At 63.3% G+C, this 26,311-nt stretch overlaps 1 protein-coding gene across 2 annotated transcripts; it reads left to right on the plus strand.

The window, feature by feature from the left end:
• Window positions 1–23,099, plus strand: ANLN (anillin, actin binding protein). Of its 2 annotated transcripts, none has more exons than XM_051978157.1 (24): window positions 1–233; window positions 4,761–4,914; window positions 6,388–6,708; window positions 7,412–7,776; window positions 8,048–8,261; window positions 9,368–9,558; window positions 9,634–9,741; window positions 9,980–10,088; window positions 11,330–11,434; window positions 11,787–12,028; window positions 12,213–12,355; window positions 12,719–12,872; window positions 13,272–13,407; window positions 13,948–14,127; window positions 14,662–14,785; window positions 15,574–15,622; window positions 15,764–15,820; window positions 15,954–15,992; window positions 16,213–16,234; window positions 16,353–16,465; window positions 20,025–20,111; window positions 20,940–21,047; window positions 21,562–21,734; window positions 22,168–23,099. In XM_051978157.1, exons 1-24 carry the CDS (start codon window positions 216–218, stop codon window positions 22,289–22,291), a joined length of 3,336 nt encoding a protein of 1,111 aa, XP_051834117.1. In that variant the 5' UTR covers window positions 1–215; the 3' UTR covers window positions 22,292–23,099. The 2 variants fall into 2 exon arrangements, with proteins under 2 accessions (XP_051834117.1, XP_051834127.1); XM_051978167.1 differs by having other exon boundaries at window positions 11,796–12,028.
• The last annotated feature ends 3,212 nt before the right edge of the window (window positions 23,100–26,311 follow it).

The raw sequence follows: 26,311 nt of genomic DNA on the forward strand, positions 1-26,311 counted from the left end.
TTCCGGGGCGCTGAAATTCAAATTTGAACAGTAGCTGGGGCTGTGGCACAGGAGACACTGCCCACGACCGGAGCTGAGCGAGTTGAGCTCGGCCGCGGCGCCCCGTCCTCCCGACCCGACCACAGGCCGGCCTACCCCGCCAGAGTCCTAGGCCCACGATTGCCCTTTTCGTTGGTGACGCCGGAGCGGCTGAGTCTGCGGACCGCGGGGTCGCGATGGACCCATTCACCGAGGTAAGCCCAGGTCGCTGCTTCGCGCCACGTCCTTCCTTCTGCCCCTCCCTCCTCCCTGATTCTCAGGGGTCGGGACACAGGCGTTGGGGGCCCTTTGGGGAAGCTGCTTGTGCATACGCGCGAGGGTCCGCCCCCCCCCCAGCTCTGTGGGTTTCCAGCGCGCACGCGCGGAGGGGTCTGTCTGCATCAGCTCTCCCCTCCCCCTCGCAGGGGGCTTTCAGTGCGCACGCGTCAGGGGTCCCTAGGCTCCTCTCTGGGCCTGGGTCTGCCCTTCGGGAGGCTCCTGTTTCGGGGGCGGTGGAAACGCTGGGATGCCGGCCGGTTGTGGGGCAGGCTGTCATTTGCTGGCCACGTGACCTCGGAAGCTCTTTTCGAAGGCCCCTCCCTCCTTTGGCATCAGCCCCCGCCCGACGCCCCCTCGAAGTTCAAATGAGTCGGCCCGGGAGAGTTCCCGGTGGGCGGGTCCGGGCTGGGCAACTGACGAGGAGAAACTGACCCTGCTTCCTCAGCCCGACCCGTGACTTGGGCTCTTTGTGTTTTCAAAGAAAATAGTCGGGAGAAGGACGACAGCTGTTCTAGAAAATGAGCTTGTCGGCGCTCCCTGAGGCTTTCGTCCTTCCCCAGACTCGCCTGGATGCAGCCGGCGGCTCAGTGGTGGAGCTGGGCCCGGAGGCAGGAAGCCTTAGGGCGAATCTCCCCTCAGCGCTTCCCTGGGTGGCAGCGGGAGCTCTCCGGAGCTGTCCGGAGCCTTCTTGGTGTCCCTCCCGCCAGGCGCGGCGCCCAGCGCGTGCATCCGTCCTTCCCGCCGCCCTCCCCCCTCTCCACCTGCGCCTCCTTGCAGGCTGTTCCCTGGCAGGCCGCCCCCCCCCCCGCCCGCGGTGCCGAAGCTCGGCCCCCTGCACGCAGCCCCGAATAAGTGCTTGTGGGACGGGGGAAGGGAGAAATGAACGCTTTAGTCTTCGGGCAGTTACCGGGCGGGGAGGAGACTAAGTAGGAGTTTCTGCAGAGATAATGAGAGGCTTAATTAGAGAGGAGCCAGGCCCTGCAGGGGCAGCCCCGAGGCTGGCCGTGGCCGAGGTCAGAGAACTGGCCACCAAGCATTGGTTAAGTTCCTACTGTATACCCGGCACCGTGTACCCGGGCGGGTGGAAGCAGCCCCTGGCCCGGAAGGGTCCCCGGGGAGACAACGTGGAAATGGCTGTGAAGAAACCAGAGACGTTGAGGATGATCGGGGGAGGCCCGGAGACTGAGGCAGTGCTGGGAAGGCTTCCCCCAGGAGGTGGGGTCCTAGCTGAGCCCTGGGGGACTTGAGTGGGCTGGGAAGGCCGGCTTTCGGAGCCAAATGGGATTAATGTTGGATGTTGGAGGAAGTGGGCGCCGGGGCCGGCACAGTCACTTTGCTGGCAGGACTGAGGATGCCTGGGAGCGGGGAGGGGACTTGCTTGCAGGTTTGCAGGGGAACGGGGTTAGCGTGACCGGAGGCTGGGGGAGGAGGCGGGCAGGTTTTAGGGAGGACTTCTTCAGGAGAAGCTGGCCAGCCCCGTGGTGATGGGGGTGAAGGACCAGCACCCACAGGAGGGCTCTGGGAGCCCCGGGGCTCGGAGGCCAGGGAGACCCGGCTTCAGCCGGCTGCCGAGGCCTTTTAACAGTGAAGTTTCGGGCCCATTCTGCCGTCCCGCTCCCATAAACAGCCCGAGGAATTCTCCTTACTAGGTAAGGAATGATCTGAGGACTCTGGGCCAAGTCCAGGTCCAGCCTTGAGGCTGTTAACGGCTCCATTCCAATCCTTCTGGTGACTTCACGCCCTTGAGACCTCCCAGCCCTTCTCCCCACCCCTTGCCTCTTCTCGGCTGGGGCCGGGGTGGGGCTGGGCAGGGTTGGGCAAGTCCTTGGTTCTCCCTTCTTGGTTCTCCTTTTGAGAAGGCTGAGTCAGAAGCCAGAGAGCCAAGGCCGGGGGGCCTTCCACCGCCACCGTGGGCAAAGCCACATTCTTTTGGGATGACGCATTGCATGGGGAAAAATCCAACGGAAAAGACGGGGATGTGGGAGGAAGGGAAGCATCGATTAGGCGCTGACTGTGTGCTAGGCGGTGGATGTAGCTGTTTCTCGCACCTGGGCCAGCATGGGCGCTTTGAAAGTAAAGATCATTTGAAACTTGAACTTTCATCTTGTAAATTTCTTTCCCAGCCCTTGCTGACTTGGGCTGGATTGTTAATTATCTGCTGATCGGAAGCAGTTAAAAGTGAGCGGCCGCTTCTGAGCAGCTTCTCGGGGGACTCCCTGTGGGCTTTGCAGCCCGGCAGTGGCCCCCGAGTGGGGCTGCTCGGAGGGATTTCTTTGGGCCGCCACCGGGCAGAGTCCCCAGGAGCACTCGCTCACCCCTTTGCCCGAGACCCTTCCTTGAAGTTCAGCCTTGAATCATTCTTTTTTTTTCTTTGTTTTTTTCCATTTTTTATTACAGCTTTTTATTCACAAGTTCTTTGCCTGGGTAATTTTTCAGCATTGATGGTTGCAAAACCTTTTGTTCCAACTTTTCTCCTCCTTCCCCCCACCCCCTCCCCCTGATGGCAGGTACTCCCATACATGTTAAATATGTTAGAGTATAAGTTAAATACAATATGTGTACATGTCCACACCGTTATTTTGCTGTACAAAAAGAATCGGACTCTGAAATAGTGTCCAATTAGCCTGGGAAGGAAATCAAAGATGCAGGTGGACAAAAATAGAGGGATTGGGGATTCTATGTAATGTTTCATAGTCATCTCCCAGAGTTCTTTCACTGGGCGTAGCTGGTTCAGTTCATTACTGCTCTATTGGAACCGATTTGGTTCGTCTCATTGCTGAGGAGGGCCAGGTCCATCAGAATTGATCATCATATAGTATTGTTGTTGAAGTATATAATGATCTCCTGACCCTGCTTGTTTCCCTCAGCATCAGTTCCTGTCAGTCTCTCCAGGTCTCTCTGAAATCCTCCTGCTGCTCATTTCTTACCGAACAATAATATCCCATAACGTTCATATCCCACAGTTTACTCAGCCCTTCTCCCATTGATGGGCATCCCCTCAGGTTCCAGTTTCTGGCCACTATAGACAGGGCTGCCCCAAACATTCTTGCCCATGTGGGTCCCTTTCCCTGCTTTACGCTCTCTTTGGGGTATAAGCCCAGTAGAAACACTGCTGGGTCAAAGAGCACGCACAGTCTGCTACCTCTTTGGGCACATTCCCAGTCGCTCTCCAGAATCAGCCTTGAATAACGCTTAGCTCTTTGGTAACGATGGCGATAAGCCCGGCTCATGGAAGTGAGGGGCGCTCTTCCTGCGGGAGGAGGGCATCCGTTACTGGCCCACCGCTTGCCACTGTTGCCCGGGCAATGAAAGATCATCCCCTGGGAAAGGCCGGCAGCTGGGCCGGTGCAGGCTGGCCAGGGTTTGTCGGCGGGAGGGCAAGCTGGCCTAGGCCGCCCTCAGAGGTGCTTCCTGGCCTGGGCAGGTGGGTGAGAGCCGGCCCAGATGGAGGGTGAAGCGTCAGGAGCTTCACCCTTGTGGTTCAGGCCTGGGCTTTTCGTGGTCCAGAGCTCACAAGCCGGTGCACTCGGCCACTTCTGGGACTCATCCTTTTCCCTCAGTGCTCCCTTCCCTATCGCTGGTTGGACTCCACCCCTAGGGCTCATCCTGGAGTCCTCCCTTGGCCCCTCCCCCCTCACTTTCACCTTGGAACATCCCCAAATATTCCCCTTCTCCCTCAGCCCCCACCCAGACAGGCCCTCATCATCTCAGGTTGGGCAGGGGAGGAGGCTGCCTGCCTCGAGGCTCCCCCCACTCGTGTCCATTCTCTATTCAGCCACCAAATGGATTTTCCCAAACCCCACATCTGACCATCCCCCTTCCCCCTCCCCATTAAGCTCCAGAGGCTCTCCCTGCCTCTTCAGGCTAGTGGTCCTCCTGACTTTCCAAGCGGCTCCACCAGCCAGAGCCTCCCTCTGGGCTCTGGGCCTTCGCCCGGCCCGCCCCCAGGCCTGCACTGCCTCCCTCCTGGCTGCCCACAGCCTGGGCTTCCTGTAAGTCGAGGCTGAAGGAAGTCTCCGAGCCCCGCTAAGTGCCAGGGCCTTCCCTCCCTCCATTAGCTCCCGCTGAGCTTTGCTCGATGCTGTTCTGGGAGGGCAGGGCCCCTGACACTCAGTGCAGCACTTGCACGCACACAGTAGGAGCACCGGCACACAGTGGGAGCACAGAAAGCTTGACCCCCGGATTGATGGGCCTCTGACTTTGGGACGGTTGCCCAGGGCACCGGGAGGGGGGGCGAGGTGCCCATGGCCTTGGAGCCCACCCGGGGTCGGAGTCGGCTCTTGCTGCCCAGAAGTTACTGCAACACAAGGGGAGAGCGATGGGGGATCCCCTCCTTTTCCAAAGTGGTTTGTCCTGTGTTTTAGCCCGTGTGCTTCTCGTTCTCAGGCCTGGGTGCCCCGGGGCAGGGGGTCTCACAGACCCCGGAGACGGCTCACTGACCATTTATTACATGAATCCCTCAGAAACTCCTTGAGCGGACTCGTGCCAGACGAGAGAACCTTCAGAAAAAGATGGCTGAGCGGCCCAAGGCGGCGGCCAGGACCACGGCCCAGACCAAGAGGCTTCGGGAGCCGCTCACGGAAGCCAACAACCAGCTGCCGCCGCGGGAGGGAGAAGGTAAGTCCGGCGCTGGGCCCCCAGCTCTGCCCCGAGGCCTTGAGCCTGGGGAGGCTTTGGCCCTGTCCGGGGCAGCTGAAGATGCCGTCCCCCGTCCTCCAGGGCCCGTGTCTCCCAGCGGGGTTTGTGCCCGAGCGTGAGGCCGAGTTTGGGGCCGAAGTGGGGGCAGTCGGGGGTTTTGGAGCCGAACCACCATCCGGAGGGCTCTGAGAGGCAGACCCGGGTAAAGGCCCTGGGGCCGGAAATAAGGCGGGGGCAGGGGCCAGGAGGCCGGGGCCAGCTTAGGGAGTTGGCCCGAGGTCTCCCTCACAGGTCTGGAGGAGGCTCAGGGAGGTGCTTCTGGCAGCGTCCCCCTGCCTGGCACACGGCAGCCCCTGGGCCCCCCAGGGAGGGAAGAGACAGCAGTGACCCGCTGGGAGTGCAGCCACGCGGGCAGCTGTGGGGGGCGTGGGGCAGGGGACTGAGGGGGGGGCACCTCGGGGAGGGGGGGGGCCTGCTGCCCACAGGATCCGGCTTCATATTCTACCCCAGGAAATGCCGAGGGAAAAGACTTCAGCCCCTGGTTTCTTGAAGTAGGGCAGGTGTTTCCGGCCAGAGAAGCCCCTCAGGGTCCCTGACGGTCGCATTTTGTCAGCATGGCCGACGCGAGCTTAACACTGAGACAGGAAAATGGCACGAAACGGCACTCGCAGGTCGAGGCCGGTGGTCTTTTTTCATTGGGGCCCACGGAGTCTGTCCGTCAGGGCCCGTGGGGTCTGTCCGTCGGGGGCCCGTGGGGTCTGTCCGTCGGGGGCCCGCGGGGTCTGTCCGTCGGGGGCCACGGTGTCTGTCCGTCAGGGCCGCAGTGTCTGTCCGTCAGGGCCGCGGTGTTTTTCCATCAGGGCCCGCGGGGTCCACGGTTTGCTGAGAGAGCCGGGCTTGAAGTCTGAGAGCTTTTTGTTCTCTCTGAAGATGAGCTTCCGGGGAGGGCTTTGTGTCTTTGTGCGATTCCCGCTCCCTGTGACAAAAACTAGAAGGCGAGGAGGCGAGTGGGCGGAGCTCCGGGGGGCCAGAGCCTGTTGCTCCCTCAGGTGTCGGAGGCGGGGACCCCCCGGAGAGAGGCGCCCCAGGCGCTGTCCCTCAGAGACTCGGGGGGTCAGCGGTTCCCTGTATAATGAGGCAGCACCGCCCCCCTCCCCCCCAGAACATGGGCGCTGATTAGCATTAGTCGGGCTGGGCCCTTCCCAGGGAGCTCTGAGGGAGGGCGGCCACCGAGCCCCTCAGCCTTGGTTTCCCCACCTGTGAAATGGGGAGAGGACCAGGCCCTACTTCAGGGCTGTCGGGAGGATGGACCCCAGGGGAGGGAGGTCCTTCTGTCGGCTTCCGAGCACTGAATGCTGGTTAGTCACAGACCGGAGTTCGTGGGAAAGTGAGCGTCGAGTTTTAAAAACGAGTCGGGTTCCCTAACGTGCTTGTGCCCCATCTCGTGTCTAGAAAGAACCTGCACCAAGCCGTCGCCCTCGAAACGACCCTGTTCAGACCATCCGGAAGTACCAGCTTCGAACCTGGAAAACAAGCAGCCGGAGGCTCCCCCTTCTGCAGACCCCCTTTCTCCGAGCCGCCCTCAGGCGGCGGCCCAGCCTCCCTTAGCGGCCGCGGCCCAGCCTCCCTTAGCGGCCGCGGCCCAAGCCCAGCCTGGGCCCCCGGGGCGGGAGGAGGGAACGCCCCCCGCCCCGACGCAAGTGCCCGCGGCCTCCTCGGTGAAAACGCGCATGCAGAGACTGGCGCAGCAGCGCCGCGGCTGGGATGGTGACGGTACGTGCGCCCCCGCCCCCAGGGGCTGCTCTTCCCCTGCCTGTGCCGCTGTCCAGCTGCTGATGGGGAGGGCCCGGCCGGGAGGTGGCTCCGAGGCGGAGGAAGCGCTTTGTGCACCCGCCACAGCCCCGGGGGCCGCGGGCACAGAGCCTGAGGGCATCTTGTCCAGCCCCGAATGTCAGGGATGGGAGAAGGGAGGGCTTGCAGCCTGACCCCGCGGGGCCGCCCTGACCCCCAGAGGGCTGAGCGCCATCCCTGCCGCCTCCTGCCCAGAGCTCGGGGGGGGGGGGGGGCAGCGAGCTTCCCTGGGGCTTCGAGGTCACTGGGCGGAAGTCAGGCGGGCATCGTCCTTCAGGTCAGCCAGCGGCTTCCGTCCCGCCTCCCTGCCAGGGGCTCCTCGGCGGTTTGGGCCTGGGCGGGGGCACGAGAGGACGACGGCAGGGAGGGCCCTTCAGGGGCAGAGGAGGCCGGACGTCTGGCTCGGTCCGCAGGAAGTAACCTCTGGGGCCGGTGTTAGCGAAGGGAAGCTCCGAGCCTCCTTGTGGGATACGTGTGCGCACACGCGTGTGACAGAACAGCTACCCGTGTGCACGCGTGGTGCTGATGGAACAGCTCCCGACAGGGAGCGGCTCCCGCGGGGGCCCTGGGGCGGCAGGGGGCGCTCCCCTCGGGGCCTCATGTCCTGCGCTCTCTCTCCCCTCAGATGCTGTCCTCGAGGCCCCCGGCCCGGCCCCCGCCCCCCCGGCCCCTCAGGCGCCCCCTGCAGGCGCCCCCGCCGCCGCCCCCATCGGGAGGAGGGGCCGCTTGGCCGACCTTGCTGCCACCATTTGTTCCTGGGAAGATGACCTCAGCCGCCCATCTGCCAAGGCCGGCCGTGGCCAAGAGCAGCCTGGTACAACTTGTTTGTCCCCAGTTTCCTCCTCCACGGGAGCATCTGCTCACATCAATAGCGGCTCTGTCGGCCAGAGAGACCCCGGCTGCTCCCGCCTGGGGCCCGCGGTGGCGGCTGGCTCCGGGGCCGGCTCGCGGGAGGCCTCTCAGAGCCGGGCGGCTCGCAGCAGCCCTCAGGTGAGTGCGCCGTGGTGGGTGGGGGGCCCGGGGCGCCCCCGGGGGGGTGGTAACGGGGGCGCCAGACGGGAGGAGCTCTGGAGATGGGGGGGCTTCGTGGGACCCCGAGCCCCCCGAGGAAGGTCTCGGCTGGACCAAGGAGGGTCCTGGGAAGGCCAGGGGGCGCCATTCCCTCCGGGGCACGTGGGCGGCAGCCCCTCGCTGAGGGACGCGGGGGGGCCTTGGCTCCCACGGGGCCCGGGCCGAGCCTCAGCTGGGTCTGCTCTTTCAGAAAGCTGCTCCTCCCCCCGCAAAATCCCGCACGAGCCCCCCGAGGAGCCCTTCAGGAGGGACCAGGCAGAAGGCAGAGCCGCTCCCTCCAAAGCCCGCCAGCCTCACTCCGCAGAGCGAGCCCGGGAAGTCCGGCCTCAGCTCCGCCCTCCCCCAGCCCAGGCAGGGCCGAGCAGCCCGGGGGCCTCCCCCGAAGGACCAGCCGCTGACTCCAGGTGATGCTTCGGGCCTGGGAGGGCTGGGGGGGGGCACGTCTGGTCCCCTGGAGGTCGCGGCTGAGGGATCGTTGGGGAGCTTAGTGAGCGGTTTGCAAAGGAGGGTCGGAAGCCCCCATTACCCCCTGGCTGAGACCCCCCGAGGGGTGCGGGGCTGTTCCGGGGAGAGGATCAGCTTCTGCGCCGGAGGTGTGGGGCCCGCTCCCCCAGGGAGCCAGTCTGCAGCAGGGCCTCCTCCTGCCCAGCGGCTCTCGGACCGGCCAGACAGGGCTCGTGTGAGAGTGTATGTGTGTGTGTATAAGGTGTGGATGTGTGAAATTGTGTATGTGAGTGTGTAAGTTGTGTATGTGAGTGTGTGACTGAATGTGTAAGGTGTGTATGTGTGTGATTGTGAGTGTAAGGTGTGTATGTGTGTGAGTGTGTAAGATGTGTATGTGAGTGTGTAAGGTGTGTGTGTGCGCGCGCGCACGTGTGCAGATGGGGTTCCCTGCGTCGGGGGAGCAGAGATGGGCCCAGGGGGCGGGCAGGGCCACGTGGGCCTGGGCCGAGGCTGCCCCGGTGCCTGCTTTTCAAACCCTCGGACCCAGACGGCCCCAGGAACGGTCTCGGCGCTGAGGGCAGCCGGCTCCTGCTCAGGGTCGAGAACGCTTTCCGAGCGTGTCTCCGCTTGATGCTCGCAGCTGCTCGGGGGGGGGGGGGGGGGGGGTTGGGTCCCCTCCTGGGGGAGGGTCCCCTCCTTACAGTTGAGCAAACCGAGGCAGGCAGAGTCAGCGCCACTTCAGGCCAGGAGGTTTTGAATTCGGGCCCGGTGCTCTGGGCACGGTGACACCACCCCCTCCCCTACCCCCCCCCCCCCCAGCTGCTTCCCTAAGTTCTCTGCCTCCCTCCGCCCACGGTTCCGCTCACCGGCCGCTGTCTGACCAGTCGGGGCTGCTTTAGGTCCTTCACTGAGGCCGGGAAGGGCTCCCGTGTCACGTGACCCGGAGCCCTGTGGTTTGGTGCCAGCTGGGATGCCGTCAGGGAGCTCGGGGGGGGGCCGTGAGAAGGCTTCTCCCCGTTTGGGGGGCTCGGGGTGCTGACCCCCGTGTCCTGCCGGGTGTCTCTAGGGGGAGCCGGCATCAAGCCTTTCCTGGAGCGCTTCGGCGAGCGTTGCCAGGAGCACGGCAGAGCGAGCCCCGCGGCGCCGACCCCGCCTCGCGCTCCCCTCGTCACCCCCAACACCAAGGCCCTCCAGGAGCGGCTCCTGAGGCAGAACGCGGCCTCGGCCTCCAGCACCCTCAGCCAGCAGCTCAAGCAGGTGGGCGGGGGGCGCCCGGGCGGGGGGGGGGTCACCCCGAGGCTGCGGGGCTCACTTTGTCCAATGGGGATCTAGGAGCGCCAGAGGGAGCTCGCCTGTCTCCGGGGCCGTCTGGACAAGGGCAACCTGTGGACTTCGGAGCGAGGGGAAGTCCCCAGGAATAAGCAGCCGGAAGCCAAAGAGGTGAGAGGAAATCCAGGGCTTCGAGCCTCGCCCTGACTCGGTGCTGGGTGGACCCCGGCCCTGCACACGCCTGCCCATCATCCCCCCCCCCCCCCCAGGGCAGCCCTGCACACGCCCGCCATCTGCCCGTGGCCTCCGGCGGTGGCGCGCTGCTCTCCACGGTGACGTCGGCGGGACGCCCACAGAGGCCCGGGGGGGCAGGAGGGCTCACTCGTCTCTGTCCCGCCTCATCCCGCAGGGCGGCCCCTGCCAGGATGATTTGCCGGGAAAGCCTCGGGCGGATTGTGACCAGGACCAGGCCGCAGACTCTGCGCCGCCCGTAAGGTCTCCCCGCGCACAGCCCGCCGGTGAGTCTGTTTTGGAAACGGGCCCGGGGGGGCGGCTCTGGGCAGCGGGGGGGGGGGGGGAGGAGGGGTCCGTGCTCGGCGTTGCTGGTTTGGGACCATCTGCCCGCATTTAACCTGCTGCTGGGCGAGGACCCCGAGCTGCATCCGTGGTGACGTCCTCGGGGCGAAGGGGCCCTGAGTCTGCGTGAGGGGTGCGGCCGAGCAGGCAGCTGCCTCGGTGCCCCCAGAGGAAGCTGGCTGTGGGGTTGGGCTGCGAGACTGGCCCAAGCTGCTCTGCGGGTGCAGGTGCCCGCGGGCACTGTGTGCAATGGCGGCATCCAGGGCGATGGGGCCTGAGAGACAGAGCACCTGGCCAGCCTGAAGGGCCCCCAAAATGCCGCCACGGCTCCTCGGGGGCAGACAGCAAGGCTGCCGGCCTCTCCACTGTGCTCGGGGCATTGCCTGCGCCCGGCCGTGACACATGGAGCCAGGGCAGCCGTGGCCAGCAGGGCACCAAGATGGGCAACAGAAAAACTGCTCGGGCAGGCTAGAATGGGAAATGTGGCGCCAAGGGGGGTCTGGAAGCCAGCCTGGGCCAAGTCCCGAAGGTGGCGGGGACGAGAACGGCCCGGGCACAGGTGGGCACAGGTGGGCACTGCCAGGCCCTCGCCGGGGGCTCCCGTCAGTCCCCTCCCCCACTGAAGCTGCACCCGAGGACCCGCTCCCTCAGGGTCCGCTGGGCGTTCCCTGCCCCCCAGAAGCAGCGTAATGAGGACAAGGCCTCCATGGGGAGCCCCCAGCTCCATTCCTCCCCCCACCCCCCGCTTTTATCAGCCAGGTCAGGGCCCCCCACGCTCTGCTCCTTGCCAAGGGGGCTGTTCTGTCGCCCCGGGGCGGCCTTGGGCTCCGGGGCCTGTCACGGCGGGCGTTCCTCGTGCCCGGACATGGGCGGGGGGGGGCTCCCATTGAGTGCGGGGGTCTTATGTAAAAAACTAATGGAGGTTAAAGATCGGGGGAGCCTCATTCTAGAACTAAGGGGCGCTTTTCCTAGTTCTAGAGGCGAAGCGGCAGGATGGGGGGCTTGGGGCGCAGGCGGGAGCCTCAGGGCAGCCATGCTGGGCCCCCCGGACACACAGGCCCTGCCTCACTGGTCCGGCCCGGGGCCCTGCGCACCCTCGCGGCCGGGGGGCTGAACCTTCCCGGGGTTCTCTTCTGTCCGGGAGCCCGTGGGGGGAGGCTGACGGCTCGTCCCCCCTTTCCAGGCCTTCCCGAGAGCGACATGACCACGTCGAGCCCCTTGAGAATAACTCTGTTCTTGGAGGAAAAATCGAAAGTCGCGCTGGACCCGGAGGCGGAGAAGCAGACAGGTCGGCTGCCCCACCCCCCTTGGGCTCCCGGGCTGCGCCGCCATCTCTTGGGGGAGGGGAGGGGGTGCTCGTGGTCAGGGCCGAGGCCTGCTGGGAATGTCCCACCGGGGGCTTTCCAAAGCATCCCCTCCCCCCACCAGGTCAGCCCAGCAGCTGCTGCCGCCGGGGAGAAAACGGCCGGGTCTCGGCCTTGGGGCAGAGGCTCTCTCGGAAGCGGGGCTGGCGCCTTCCCTGGCAGACGGGGGAGAGGAAGGGGGGGCGCCCGCCGCCTGGCCCTGCCCCCCCACCCCCCCCCCCGGCCCTGCCCCGCCCCCCCGCCCGGCCCCGCCACGTCCTGCTCCTTTCTTTTCAGAGGAGGCAGAGGAGGCAGAGGAGGCGCACGAGGCCCCCGGGAATGGGGACGACGACGAGATTCTCAACAGCTCCAGGGTCATCAATGACATCTTCAGCGGCGTCCTGGCGGAGAACGGCCTGGGCCTGGAGCCTGGGGAGGGCAGCGAGGACAGCTTCGAGGAGCCTGAGGACGACCTGAACATTTCCTCCATGTCCCTCCTGACGCCCCTGGCGGAGACGGTGAACGTGACGGGTCCGGAGGTGAGGGAGGCAGGGAGGGGCCCCCACGCCAGCTCCCCCCCTTCTCAAAGCAGACTCTGCCGCGGGGGGGGGGGGGGGGGGGGACGTAGGGAGCCGGACGCCGGCTCGCACCGGCTCTCGTTTGGGGACGGGCCGGGGGCGGCCGCGGTCGGTCTTCATGGCTGCTCCCGCCGCTGCTTCGCAGGCTTTTGCTTCCTCACCCAGCGTGGAAGGGAAAGATGGCGCGGGAGAGGACGGCCCGAGGCCGGGCAAGTTTCAGAGGACCCGGGTCCCGAGGGCCGAGTCTGAGGACAGCATCAGCTCTGGAGACCGCGACCTCCCCTACAGGTGAAGGGGGCAGAGAGCCGGCCTGGGGCGCGGCGGCCATCGGGAGGGAGGGCGGGGCCTGGGGCGGAGGGGGACCTGAGCCAGGGACATCTGGGAGCCTCGGTCCCCAGCTTGCAGTGAGGCTGGCCCCTGCCCTGCCCCGGCCCCCAGCCTCCCCTGCCCCCTGGTCCCATCCGTCTGGGAGTGAGCAGGGAAATCAGGACCATCCCGCCCCGGCCCTGCCCTGTTTCCCGCCCTGCCCAGCCCCGGCCGTCCGGGAGCAGCAGTGAGGTCGGGACGTCCAGCCCTCGGGATCCTCCGTGGCCGCCTCTGCCTCTGACCCCGGGGGCCGCTGCTGACCCTTTGCTCCTTCCTTCTCGGCAGCATCGACACCTACCGCTCTCAGAGGTTCAAAGAGATCGAACGCCCCTCGATAAAGCAGGTGATCGTTCGCAGAGAAGACGTGTCCTCCAAGCTGGAGGAGAGCAAGAGCGCGCCCGCGCCCCCCTGCCAGGTGAACGTCAAGCAGAAGATTCAGGTCAGTCCCTTTTCTGGGGCAGGAGGAGGATTCTGGAGCTAATTGGGCGGAACCGGGAGCTCTCCCGGGGCGGCCGTGGCTGGGCAGGAATCATCCCGTTTGGGCGCCGCCCTGAAGTGCCCTGAGAGCAGGGAAAGGGACCCGCTGGGGGCCCTGCCCTCGGGAGGGGCTTTCTCTGGGGTCGCGCCGGGAGGGTCGGGGCCTGCCACTGGGGGCCTGAGTCTGAGGCACAGCCGGGGAGGGGGTCGGCCGCGTGAGGTGCTCGGTGCGCCACAGGCGTCATAGACCCACTGTCCGGGGGCCCGGGGCCTTGGGGCCGGAAGCCTTGCAGTTAGGAAACGTCGTCCGGCTGCGCAAGAAGGGCCCTCAGCCCTCCCTCCCTGACCTTGGACTTGCCAGGAGCTGAACAATGAGATCAACTTGCAGCAGACGGTGATCTACCAGGCCAGCCAGGCTCTGAACTGCTGCACTGACGGCGAGCACGGGAAGGGCTCCCTGGAAGAGGCGGAAGCCGAGAGACTGCTCCTGATCGCAAGTATGGAGGAGCGTGGTCGGGGCGGGGGGAGGGCACAGGTGGGCACAGGCAGGCAGGCATAGTGGGCACAGGTGGACACAAGTGGGCAGGCAGGTGTGGCAGACAGGCAGACATGGTGGGCACAGGCGGGCAGGTGCAGCAAGCACAGGAGGGCAGACATGATGACACAGGCGGGCAGGTGCAACAAGCACAAGCAGGCAGACATGGCGGGCACAAGTGGGCAGACATGGTGGGCAGATGTGGCAGGCATGGCGGGCACAGGCGGGCAGGTGCAGCAAGCATGGGCAGGCCCTGAGATGCCACCAGAAGCAGAAGTGTCTCTTTTCTCTGGTCACATCTGAATTGTTCCCATCTGGAGGATGGGTAAGTTGGGCCTTTCTGAAGCGTAGCCGCTGGGGGCCAGAGCTCAGGTGCCCGGTGCCCCCGAGCGGGGGGTGCTGAGAGCTATCATGCCGGCCGAGGAGGGCCGGGCCCCCCCCTCGGGGCACCGGCCGGCCGAGAGAGCCGGGACAGTTGGGAACATTGCCTGGTCTCACACAGCCGAGAAGAGGGCGGCCCTGATCGAAGAGCTGAATAAACTGAAGGCGGAGGGGCCCCCGCGGCGGCCCAGAGCCAGCCCCACGTCCGGCGAGCTGGCGCCGTCCAGAGGCTCCATCGCGCTCTCCGAGTTCCGGCTGCCTCTGAAAGCCGACTTCGTGTGTGACCCGGCTCAGAGAGCAGGTAGGCTCCTGGTAATGGCCTCCTCCCCGGGTTACGGGCCTGGGCCTGGACGGCGGGAATTCGTCACTGGCCGCCGTGCTGAAGGGCAGGACAGCCCTCAAAGCTGCCGGTTTGGGGTCCTAACGTGGCTTTGGCCCTGAGCTCACTTCTCCCTGGACTTGCGAGCCCAGGGGTGACCCCTAGAGGAGGGGGCGTACACTGAGGGGCTGCCGCTCTCCTCCGATCTGGGGCCGGGAGGCCATTGGCCGTTGGGCCCCATTTGGTCCCACAGCTCTGTGTGGTTCTGAGTGAGTTGGGAATATCCGAGGCCGGCCCTTCGGGGGCTCGCTGCCCTGTGGCCACTCAGTAACCGAAGCAGGTCATTTGGGGGGGGGGGCACCCTCTTCATGGAAAACTAGTGTTTTACCCCCCCTGTGTGCCCCGGCCTTCACTGGCCCGCTTGGCAACTGGAGGCCGAGGGGCCGAAGGGAGCAGGGGTGCCCGGGGGCCGCCCGGGGCCTTGGGAGCCGGGCTCTCATTTCTGGTTTCCCACAGAAGCTACGAATTACTACTTAATTATGCTGAAGGCCGGAGCCGAGAATATGGTCGCAACGCCTTTGGCGAGCACTGCAGACTCCCTCGCGGGGGACGCGCTGACCTTCACCACCACGTTCACTCTGTAAGTGCCAGGGCCTGGTCGGGCCCGCGGCCCCCAGGGGAAAGAGGGCCGGGGGCAAGGGCGCTGCCTGGCGGGGCCGGCCGGGGCTCCTAGGCCCAAAAGCAGAGAATTCTCCTACATCCGTCCTCAAGCCCACGTCCGGCTCTGGCCACGACCCTCCCCTCCCCAGTCAGCACCAGCGGGAGCCAGTTGGCGAATGAGGGGGCGTCGCCCAAGCCCGCGGGACCTCCTTGGTCTGATGGCCATGAAGGTGCTTGGGCCTCGGTCACACGTGGAAGGTGCTGGGCCACCCCCTGCTGTCTCGCCCTTGTCCTGGCCCTGGGGGAGAGCCGAGAGTCTGGCCCCACTCCCAGTGGCTTGTGAGTCAGGACGTTGCCCCTGATGTGTCACCGGTCCTCCCTGAAAGCAGGAGGAGCAGCGGGAGGCCCCCTGCAGCCCCTCCCCTGCAGCCCCTCCTCTGCTCCTTATAGCCTTTCTTTGGCTCTAGCCATGGAGCTTCTTCCCCTCCCTCCTTCCTCTGTGTCCCAGATTTCCTGGGGGGGGGGGGGGTCACTTTTTCTGATCCCTCTGGCTCCCGGCACAGGGCAGCACGAGCCAGGCCGTTCTTTGGCCAGGTGCCCCACCCCCCCAGGGTCTGGGAACCAACGGGGTAGGGGCTCCCGGGCCCACACATGGCTGGCAAGCCCTCAGAGGAGCTTCCCGAGGCCCGGGCAGGAGCGCCGGCTCCCTCGCCCTCAGCCTTCCCGGCTGGCTGAAGGGACCGGGCGCTGACGCTCACCTTCTTCCAGGCAAGACGTGTCCAACGACTTTGAGATCAACGTCGAAGTTTACAGTCTGGTGAGTGTTGTCGGGCTCCGCCTCCCACGCTGGAAGCCGAGGCTGCTCCTACCGGGCCTGGGGTCAGTGGGGGGTCCCCCTCCCGGAGCGAGGCTCCGGGGCTCCCCCAGGGCCTACAGTAATGGTGGTGCTTTTGTACAGGTCCAAAGGAAAGCTCTCCTGGGGTCTGAGAAGAAGAGAAAGGCATCGAAGGCCAAGGTAAGGAGAGCCTGCTCCTGGCAGCGGGGTGAGGTCGGGGCCTTGTGCTGGGGCCCTCGGGGGTGAGGGTTGGGGCACATGCCCTCCCCCAGAGGGGCCTCCAAGCCTGAGCTGGAGCTTGCTTCCCTCCTAGGCCATCACTCCCAAGCGGCTCCTGACGTCCATCACCACCGTAAGTACTTCTTCCTCTGGGCATGGGGGAGAGACTCTGGGCATGAAGAGCGGGAGCTTAGCTTGGGGGGGGTCTCAGACTTGGAAAGAAAAGGAGGTTTCCTGGGGTACTCGTGCCCGGAGCGGCCTCCACGGGTCTCGTCCCCCGGCCTCATGTTAGCACGCTCCTTTTGATTCGTCAAAGAAAGGAAATCATTGGCGTTTCCTTCTTTCTTTTCTAGAAAAGCAGTCTCCACTCTTCAGGTGAGTTGGCCCGGCGGGGCTGAGAGGAAGGACGGACCTCGAGGGGGCAGTGAGCCCTGGGGGGGAGGGGGGAGGTTGGGGGGTCCCTCCCGCGCCGACCGGTGTCTTCTCTCCGTAGTGATGGCGAGTCCGGGGGGCCTCCACGCCGTGCGCACCAGCAACTTCGTCCTCGTGGGCTCTCACACCCTCTCCCTGGCTTCCGTAGGGAACACCAAATTCGCTCTGGACAAGGTAATCCGACGCTGTGTGAAAAAAGTCGGGCTGAGGTCATTTCTGCCGCTCCCAAACGCCAAGCGGTGTCAGGGACTTGGCAAAGAGTCAGTCACCATTCCAAACAAGGCCGCCTTAACCGTCCGCGGCGGAGAAGTGTCGCGGCTTAGCTGGGCTCTTCGTTAGCCTATGAGTCGGGTTTGGGTTTGAGCCTTTGACAGGAGAGTGCGGACGAAGCCCTCGTGTCTCCCGAGCGAGCTCCTCGGCTCTCTCCTTCCCGTCCGTGACTGGGCGAGGGCGTCCCCTCCCCCCGACCCACTGGGTTTGCGGAACATCCCAAGGGGCAACTCAGGCCAGTCGCTCACGGAGCTCACGTGGGGGATGAAGCCGTCGGAGTTTTAAGGTCATGCTTCCCGACCGGAGGGACCGCTGCGTCCACGGGGAAGCTCTTAGCTGCGCTTTGGGGTCGCTGGCCGAGTGATGGAGGCCCGAGCTCACGCGGCTCCAGCCGCGACGGAGCCACGCCAAGCGCATCGTGATAGCGAGTCTCCCCGGGACGGGGCGGGCGGAGGGAGCATTCTGCCGGCGGCGGCCTCGGCGGGATGACATTAAAATAGGAAATTTCCTTTCACGCTTTTTAATAAAGGCTTTCCCTAACGTTGAAGACCTCAAAGATAAAGCCTTTTAAAAATTCTTAACAAATAGCAGTGATCCTGGTATGTCTTTTCTTTTTTTATTTTCACATTTTAGATAAATTATGATGTAAAAGAGCGCGAGCTCCTGGGTTATATGTTCCAGCACAAGGTTGCTATATTTAATTTGCTTACCACTAATAAGCGCAAAGAAAGGCCCCCAACCTAACTCTCGGCTGCATGCACCTCACTAACCCGTTCCTCTTAAATGAAGAAGCTGATTCGTAACCTTATGGCCATCCCCCTCTCTCTGGACTTGGGGAAGAGGTTCCTTGGTGCTGTGAGGGAGCGCGGGCTTTTCCTCCTGCATGCGTGGGCGTCGGGCTCTCTGTCCTCCTCCGGGCGGCCTCTGCCTCCGCCCGGCAAATCCCCCAAATCTGCAATCATGAACCGGAAGTTCCCGAGTGAGAGTAGAATTGACTTTTTTTCAGTTTGGTCTCTTACGAGAGCCTGCCGTGACGTCTTTGGGACGGCCCATGGACACCGACGCTCACGACGCGCCGATTGGGTCCCTCGGTGTGTGGGCCCGGTGAAGGCGCCGTTGGCACGGGCGCGGTGGGCTTGGGGGCCGCTCGGTGGAGGCCGTGGAGGTGGCCGGCGTTCGGCTCCCTGACTTGCGGTTGTTCGGTTCTTTCAGCCGTGTCTGACTCTCTGTGACCCGCTTTGGGATCTTTTTGACAGATGGTGGCGGGCTTTGTCGTATCCTCATTTTACAGAGGAGGAAACTAGGGCAGTGACTTGCCCGGGGTCCCAAATTAGTGAGCCTCTGAGGCTGGATTTGCATCTGGGACGCCAGGCTGTCTCACGATCCACGGCAGCGCCCCCTGGCTGCCAGACTTGCAGCAGATATTAACGGCTCAGTGCCGGTCTGTTTGCCAAGAAGACCCCCAGGGGTCACAGAGACAGACCTCAAAAAGCAGCGAGCGGCAACGGTGGCCGGCAGTTAACACGCGTGGCGTTTTGGTGTTTCGTAGTGACCTGGCGGGGGAGGGACTTCCCAGAGACCCCACTGACTGAATGTTGTTACAGACACAGGGTGGGGGAGGGGGGACCAGGGCCCCCTCGGGGCTCCTGCTGACGAGCCGGACCCCAGACCTGCCGGCAGTGATCGGCTCGGCCCATTCATGGCCTCCCAGGCAGGATAAAACCAGACCCGTTGCCTGCTGGTGCCGGGATGTGTTCTTGGAGCAGTCTTGACGTTAAAGACCCTTGGTCTGTTCTAGTATGCCTTCTGCATCAGGTGCCCCCACCTTCCCTTTCCTGGACTCTGTGGCCCCAGTGTCCATGGGGGGCAGGGGTCCAGACAGCGGGGCCTAGCACGTGGACCATCCCTTTCCCCTAGTGCTCTGTGTTCTGAGCTCCCGTGTCCATTGGCTAGGAGCTTCATGCTCAAATGCTGCCCTTAGTTGGGGGCTCCCCAAGGGGGAAGAGCCATGATAGTGAAGGGTTACCCTCCGAGGTGGACAGGCAGCCAAGTGTGTGTGTGTGTGTGAAGGGGGAATCCGCCTCCAGGAAGGGGGGAGGTAATGGCTCTACCTGGCGGAGACGGGCTGCAGGTGCCGCTCTCAGGAGAGTGAGAAAGAGCCAAGGATGGCACAGAGGAAGGGAGGCGGGGGCGGCGCCTTAGTGCAAGAAGTGGGGGGGGAGGGGTCCTGGCCCTGGGCTCCTGAGGCTCCGAGGGAGGGGAGCAGCTAGGGACGAGGAGGGTCCTGGCCCTGGGCTGCCAGGGGTGAGGAGGCGTGGGGTACAGCACCCTGGGGCCCCCAGTTCCCGTGGGCTTTGGCGTTCTTGTTCGGAGCTTTCCCACAGGAGGTGCCCCTGCGGTTTTGCTGGGTGTGTATTGGGGGGGGGTCGGTTTGGATCGTGGGAGGGTGCGGCTGTGCTGATGTTTGATGGTTCTGGGACGTGTCCCCTTTAGGAGACTTGTTTCTGACTTGGCAAACTGGGGGCCCAAGAGCAGCCGTCCTGGAGAGGTTGTGCTCCCCGGCCCAGAAACGCGGCCCGCCAGGTTCTCGGCCAGGTTCTTCCCCAGGTTCTCGGCCAGGTTCTCAGCCAGGTTCTCGGCCAGGTTCTCGGCCAGGTTCTTCCCCAGGTCCTCGGCCAGGTTCTTCCCCAGGTTCTCGGCCACGTTCTTCCCCAGGTTCCTGGCCAGGTTCTCAGCCAGGTCCTCGGCCAGGTTCTTCCCCAGGTTCTCGGCCACGTTCTTCCCCAGGTTCTCGGCCAGGTTCTCAGCCAGGTCCTCGGCCAGGTTCTTCCCCAGGTTCTCGGCCACGTTCTTCCCCAGGTTCTCGGCCAGGTTCTCAGCCAGGTTCTCGGCCAGGTTCTCAGCCAGGTTCTCGGCCAGGTTCTTCCCCAGGTTCTTGGCCAGGTTCTCGGCCAGGTTCTCGGCCAGGTTCTTCCCCAGGTTCTCGGCCAGGTTCTCGGCCAGGTTCTTCCCCAGGTTCTTGGCCAGGTTCTCGGCCAGGTTCTCGGCCAGGTTCTCTGCCAGGTTCTTCCCCAGGTTCTCGGGTGGCTGCTCTGCCTGCAGGGACACCCTCGGGGGCTCCGTTCTTTCTGGCCGCCTCTGACTGCAGCCTGGGCTGGGCCGGCGCTCGGGGGGGCCTGTGTTTGGTTAGAGTGGACTCGGTTCTCACCGGGAGCAGGTTTTACCCTTGAGGGTCAGGACTGGAGAAGGCGGCGTCTGGGTGTTTTTCTTCAGGATGATCCGCGATCGTTTGTTAAAGGGGCCCCTCAGCCAGCGGCCCGTCTCTTCCCCAGAACCCCCCTGTTGTATGAGGTCCCGGGCTTCTGGCTGCAGAAGTTGGGGGTCCCCCGCAGAAGCTCCGCCCTCCCCTCGCGGCTGCTGTGCCCCGGTGGGCGGCTTCCTAGAGCGGCCTTTCTTTCCGCAGGTGCCCTTCTTATGTCCTTTGGAAGGTCATATTTATTTAAAAATAAAGTGCCAGGTGAACTCTTTTGTGGAAGAAAAGGGCTTTCTGGTGAGTAGAATCTCCTTCTAGAAAGCCACCTGGAAACAGAAAAGTGCCGGAAATGGCTCAGGGCAGGGGTGCCCGGGGTGGGGGGGAAGGGGGGCAGGGCCGGGAAAGCGGGGCGGCTGAGGAAGGGCTCCCCAGAAAGCTCTCCCCTATTTGTGGTTACAAGGGAGTCCAGCAGGTGGCACCAGATGTGCTTTGAAATCCCGTTTTCAGACTCGGCCCCAGTTGAGAATTTAAAAGCCGGTTTCCAGTTGGTTTGGGGGGAGGGGATCTGGCCAGAGATTGGCAAGGGGGTGTGGCCAGCGGGGCTAGCCTGTGCCGGCCCCGCCCACACTTTAGAGTCACCTCCCGCCCTCCTGACCTCCAACAAGTAAAGTCTAAGGGGAGCTTCCCAGGGCGCCCCGCCCCCTAAGAGTGTGCGGGCACATGTGTATCCCGAATGTGCACGTGGGCATCCCTCGTGGGCCTGGGCGCGTGTCCTGGACTCTCCGGGCTGCATCTAGGTACTGCCTCCGGGGCAGCCCCCCCCAGACCTCGGGGACAGCCCCCCTCCCCCCCAGACCTCGGGGACAGCCCCCCCCCCAGACCTCGGGGACAGCCCCCCTCCCCCCCAGACCTCGGGGACAGCCCCCCCCCCACCTCCGGGACAGCACCCCTCCCCCCCAGACCTCGGGGACAGCCCCCCTCCCCCCCAGACCTCGGGGACAGCACCCCTCCCCCCCAGACCTCGGGGACAGCCCCTGCCGCCCAAGCGCAGACTCGGTTATCCTCCGCGCTCCCTGCTCCCGCGCTCCTTTGCGCCGTTCCCTGAGCCACCTGGGTTTTTCCCAGACCATCTTTGAGGACGTGAGCGGCTTCGGAGCCTGGCACCGACGTTGGTGCGTTCTTGCCGGAAACTGCATCTCCTACTGGACCTACCCGGACGACGAGAAACGAAAGGTAACGGAGGCTCTGGGGGTGAGGGGCAGGCGCGGAGCTGGGGGACCCCGGAGCTTCATCTCGCAGCGCCCCCTTCTGGAGATGCTCGAAACTCCTCAGGGAGCCTGGCGTCTTTGGCCCAGACCGCCCCCCTCCTCCCCCTCCTGGCTCTCACACAGGGTGGCTTGAGGGGACCGGGCTCGGGAGCCCCATGGGGGCGGTCATTGAGGGGCCGAGCCCAGCCCCCCTCCCCACATCACATTCTCGCTTGGGTCTCTGCATTCTCAGAGCAGCCCCTCCGTGTGTCTCTCCTGGGCAGCAGTGGGTGCCCGCTGTTCCACCGGGAGCTCCAGGAGGGGCACAGGCCCGTGTTAGGCCTTCATGGGCACTTTCCAGAGAATGGTCACGGGCCGGCGCCAGTTCTTGGTTTTTTAGAACTTTGTCATCGGTGATTTAAGGAAATAAATGTGCCCAGCAGTATTCTGGGGGATTTAAAATGGGGTCTCATGTGAAATGTGGGGTTTTTGTTTTTAAGACTCCTCTAGGGAGGATAAACTTGGCCAATTGTACCAGTCGCCAGATAGAGCCGGCCAACCGGGAGTTCTGTGCCCGGCGCAACACGTTCGAATTAATCACCGTGCGACCGCAGAGAGAAGATGACAAGGAGACTCTGGTCAGCCAGTGCAGAGACACGCTCTGTGTCACCAAGTAAGTGGCTCCCCAGGCAGCCGTGGCCAGTGGGAGCACCTACTGTTTGCCTGCTGTGGGGGCACCTACTGTGCGCCTGCTGTGGGGGCGCCTACTGTGCGCCTGCTGGGGGGTGCCTGCTGGGGGGGCACCTACTGTGCGCCTGCTGGGGGGCGCCTGCTGTGGGGGCGCTTACTGTGCACCTGCTGGGGGGCGCCTGCTGTGGGGGCACCTACTGTGCGCCTGCTGGGGGGTGCCTGCTGTGGGGGCGCTTACTGTGCACCTGCTGGGGGGCGCCTGCTGTGCGCCTTGCTCTGGGTGCTGTAATGGGAGCAGCCTTGTGGGGCCCGGGTTGGGGGGAGGCTGGGAAGCGCCATGCTGGTGAGTGTGAAAGGCCAGCCTGCCCCGGGTCAGGGGGCAAAGGCCTGCTGACGGGCTCTGGGTTCTCCCTTAGGAACTGGCTGTCGGCTGACACGAAAGAGGAGCGGGACCTGTGGATGCGGAAGCTGAACCAGGTCCTCGTGGACATCCGCCTCTGGCAGCCGGACGCCTGCTACAAGCCCGTGGGCAAGGCCTGAGCCCCTGGGCGGGGGCGGGCCCGGCGTTGGCTAGAGCTCTGTGCACGCAGCCCCTTCACTACTAACCCCCTTCGCCGCCCCCGGCACGGGGCGCGCTGCCCCCTTCCCAGCCTCCCTCTCCTGGTCGGTCCCCAGTCTTGTTTTAAAGTCTCCGTGTTTGATTGTCCCCTTTACCGCGTGGGGGGAGGGCAGATGGGCACTGAGGCCTCAGGAGGCCCCTGCTCAGCTTGTGCTTGGGGTCACGCCAAGATTTTAAGGGATTCAGGGCTTTTTCCGAACTCCTCCTGCGTCTGCGTGCAGCTTCCCTCTCAGAGAGACAGAGGAAGCGCTGGGACGCTGCAGGGGCCTCACCCCCGTCCCTCGCCCCTGCGGGGCCGGCTGCACGCGGCCTCCTGCGCCCAGCCTGGGCTCTGCACGGCTCCTGCCCCCGCTGCCCTGGGCGACCCTCCGGGCAGGGAGTGGTGTGAAGTCAGTCACTTTGATGAAGCTGCTCTGGACTAATGCTTGCCTTGCCAAAGGTTTACCTCCTCACAGCCTCGAATGGCGGCGTCTGCCCGCTCAGAACCGCTTGTCTGGGGCCGGAACAGATCCCGGGGATGCTGGGAAGCGGGCGTTCTGCTGGGCGCCATCTTGGGTAGACTTGGGATCTCTTCTGAATCTTTAAGCTGTTGGTTCCCACTTACAAACACTAATTGCCGCCATTGTTTTCTTGTTCTACGATAGTATTTCTTTGGAAATCTTTTTTCTCAAATATATATATATCTTAAAATATATTTTATGTATTTACCCAAATAAATGCTTGTAAATATCTCGTTGAATTGGTAATTGTTCATGGCACCCATAATGCACAGCGAGTGGGGCCGTGTGGCCTGGCGGCGAGCCAGCACTGCCCTCCCTCTACCTGCGGGCCCTCTCTGAGCCTGGGTCCTCAGCCTCGAACAAGAGGCCGACGTCCTTGTGACGGTCCATCCTCGTGAGCCTCGGAGCGAACTGGACACGCCATGGTGGCCCATGGGCACAGAACCAAGGCTGGTGCCCTTCCCTGCTCACGTCGCCTGTCGGGACAGATCCGAGGACGCCGTCAGCCAGGGGGCATTTGGGGGCGGGAGGTCTTAGAAGGCTCATGGTCAAGTCCTTCCTGTGGGATCCTGGACATCGTTGCTCCCCCTCGAAGAGGGCCTGATTGTTAGGTTTGTGGCGGTGGACAGAGAACAGAGGCCGGACGTGGCTCTCCCCTCCCCCGATCTGCGCACTCTGACCCAGGCTGTGCGCGTACAATCCTTTTAGACATCCCCATGTTAGTCATGTGGGAAAAATTCAGATCGCACAGGAACAAGCACAAGGAAGGAAAAGCCAAAAAGGTGAAAATGCGGCGTTTCGACCCTCCTTTGTTCTCTGTGGTTTCTCTGGATGTGGAGGCAGCTTCTGTCCGGAGCCTGTGGGACGTGTCCTGAATGAGCCCGTCGTCGTGTGTCTCGGTCAGCGCGTGACCTTGCTGTCGCCGTGGGCAGTTCTGCTTCTGCTCGCCTCGCTCGGCCTCAGTTTACGCCAGTCCAGGCGTTTCTTCCAGAGCGCTGCTGTTCCCGTTACACTCAGCTCCCCTCACTTCTCCAGCCCTTCCCCAGTACGGGCATCCCCTCCGTTTCCCATTTTTCCCCGGCTTTCCTCTGGACCTTACCCAAGGTTCCACTAGAGAGTCATGAACTATGAAATTCCTTTATTGGTTTGTAACTTTTTTCAACTAAAAAAAAGTTTGGTTTTATTTTCAGATCGGGGCTCTCCTCTCCTGTACCCCCTTAACCCCCACCCCCAAGGAAAACAAACCTCGCTACCAATGGAGAAAGCAGGAAAAACTTGCACAAACCACATTCCCACTTGGGCCACCTCCACATGAATCTGCTCCAGTCTGGGCTGGCCGGTGGTGGGAGGGGCCGATTATCCTGCCTTCGTGGTGCCGGACCCTCCGCAGCACAGAGATACAAGAAAGGGGCTCCCCCGGCTTGGCTGTTGATAGGTTCTCTTAGGCTATTTGGGGAGTTTGCTTACAGAGGCCAGCCCGGACAGCAGCTGGGCAAAGTAAGCTGTGGTTCCTGCAGTGGGCCCAGGCTGGGCGGCTCTCACGCAGAAGCGAGGAAGGCGCAGGGCCGGGCGGAGCCGCGCCGACGGCGCAGGGGGAGAGGGAACCTTCTTTCCAGGGTTCTCACTCACGGTCCCACTCCGGCTCCTCCTGCAGCGGCAGCAGGCTTCAGCCTGAGCCCTTTGGGACATGACCTTTCTTGTGTCCTTCCTTCTGCTTGTGACCCCTCACCCTGTTCTTCACCTTGACCCCTCACTCTCCAAGCCCCTGCTCCTCCCTCATGATGACCCTTTGCTCCCCTCAGCTCATCAGTCCTTCCCCCACTTAACATATTGAAGATCTTGCCCTGCCAAACCTCATCCCCGATCCCTCCCACCATCTGTCTTTGCTCCAATTACAAGCCTCGAGATGGGGCTGCAAGAAAGGAAACGCTCCCCAGCTATCAGAGGTTCAGCGGGATCAAGCAGGCCCTCGCTGGGCAAGGCCGCCTCGCCGCCCCCACAATGACTGCGAAGGAAATGGCAAACGTTCCAGGATCTTCGCCAGAAATCCCAAAGGGGACCCTGAGGAATCGACAACAGAAAGGTCTCGCCGTCCCCCACGGTCTTCCTAACCTGGTCCCTCCCTCTCCTCCCCCCCTTCCTCCACCGTCAGTCAGAACTTGGCTTGTGTGACCGCAACAGCCATTTTCTGAGGTCTGCCGCGAGCCTTTGGCCGCGATCTTCACCTGCACAGGCGGCCCTTGTACAAACGATCCCATTTTCATGTGTCTGACCTTCATTTTGCGGGTGAGGAAACTGAGGCTCACAGGGTGAAGTGACTTGCAGGGGTCCCACAGTGTCTGAGGCTGGATTTGAACTCATGACGAGGAGTCTCCCCGACTGTGCACTGCGGTGCCCCTGGCTGCCATCCATCGTCCAGCCTTCGTTCTCTCCCTGTTTACTCCTGCTCCCCAAAAGTTGGCGCCCATCCCTTTGAGCTGTCCTCCGGGGACAGCTTTTGGCGGGGACAGAGGGAGAAACTTGAGAAAGGCGTCCACCACGGGGGCTTCCACTTCTTTCTATTAACAATTTGCCTTCAACTTCCTCCTTCAACTGGAGCGCTCCCCAAAGTGAGTCTCTTGCTTGTTGAACCGAATGGGCTTTTCTGGGTTCTCGTCCCCACTGTCCACCTGCTCTCCCCTAGGCCCCGTGACTCTGCTCCGACAGTCCCGTGTGACGCTTCTTGGCTGGGTCCGGTTCACAGCACGTTCTGCCCCCGGTGATCTCACCGGCTCCCCTGCAGTCGGTTCCCATCTCGGCTCCGGTCACGTACCCCCAATGTCCCTGTGGAGCTCCCATCTTGTATCTTTCCCAGCCTTTGGGGTCCTCGAGCCGGATGCCTGATGGACTCCAGAACAACTCTCCCAACCCAACTCCCCTATCACTGTCAAGGGGGCCCTTCTTTTTATTCCCCCAAGCTCACAGCCTAGCTGTCCCCACTCTCCCCCGCCTTAGGCAGTGGGGGACTCTGCTTTCACAGCACCCTGTGCGATTTCTGTCTCTGCCCTCGGGCGGGGTCCATATCCTCTCCATAAGGGGGTGAGCAGCATATTTCCTCAGGAGACCCCCAGAAGGATGACCGATAACTGCACGGGTTAGTGTTTCTTTCAGAGGTATTTGTCTCTACCCTATTGTTCCTTGCTTTATCCACAACAGTTTATATACTTCCCATCCTGGAAAATGTCCCATATTCACTCAACATCTTCCAGAGAGTAGCTTCCTTTATAAAAAAAAAAAACAACAAAAAACCAAAAAACCATTATTTTTTTTCCCCAATCAATGTAAAGAAAAAAATGTTAATTTTTTATGAGATTTTAAATTCCAAATTTCTCTCCTTCCCCTCTTTCCTCCCCAAGACAGCAAGCAATCCAGGATGGGTCTAACTTCCTCTTGACATTTTAT

The sequence above is a fragment of the Antechinus flavipes genome, chromosome 1 (genome assembly GCF_016432865.1).
Source record: "Antechinus flavipes isolate AdamAnt ecotype Samford, QLD, Australia chromosome 1, AdamAnt_v2, whole genome shotgun sequence".
Taxonomy (NCBI): domain Eukaryota; kingdom Metazoa; phylum Chordata; class Mammalia; order Dasyuromorphia; family Dasyuridae; genus Antechinus; species Antechinus flavipes.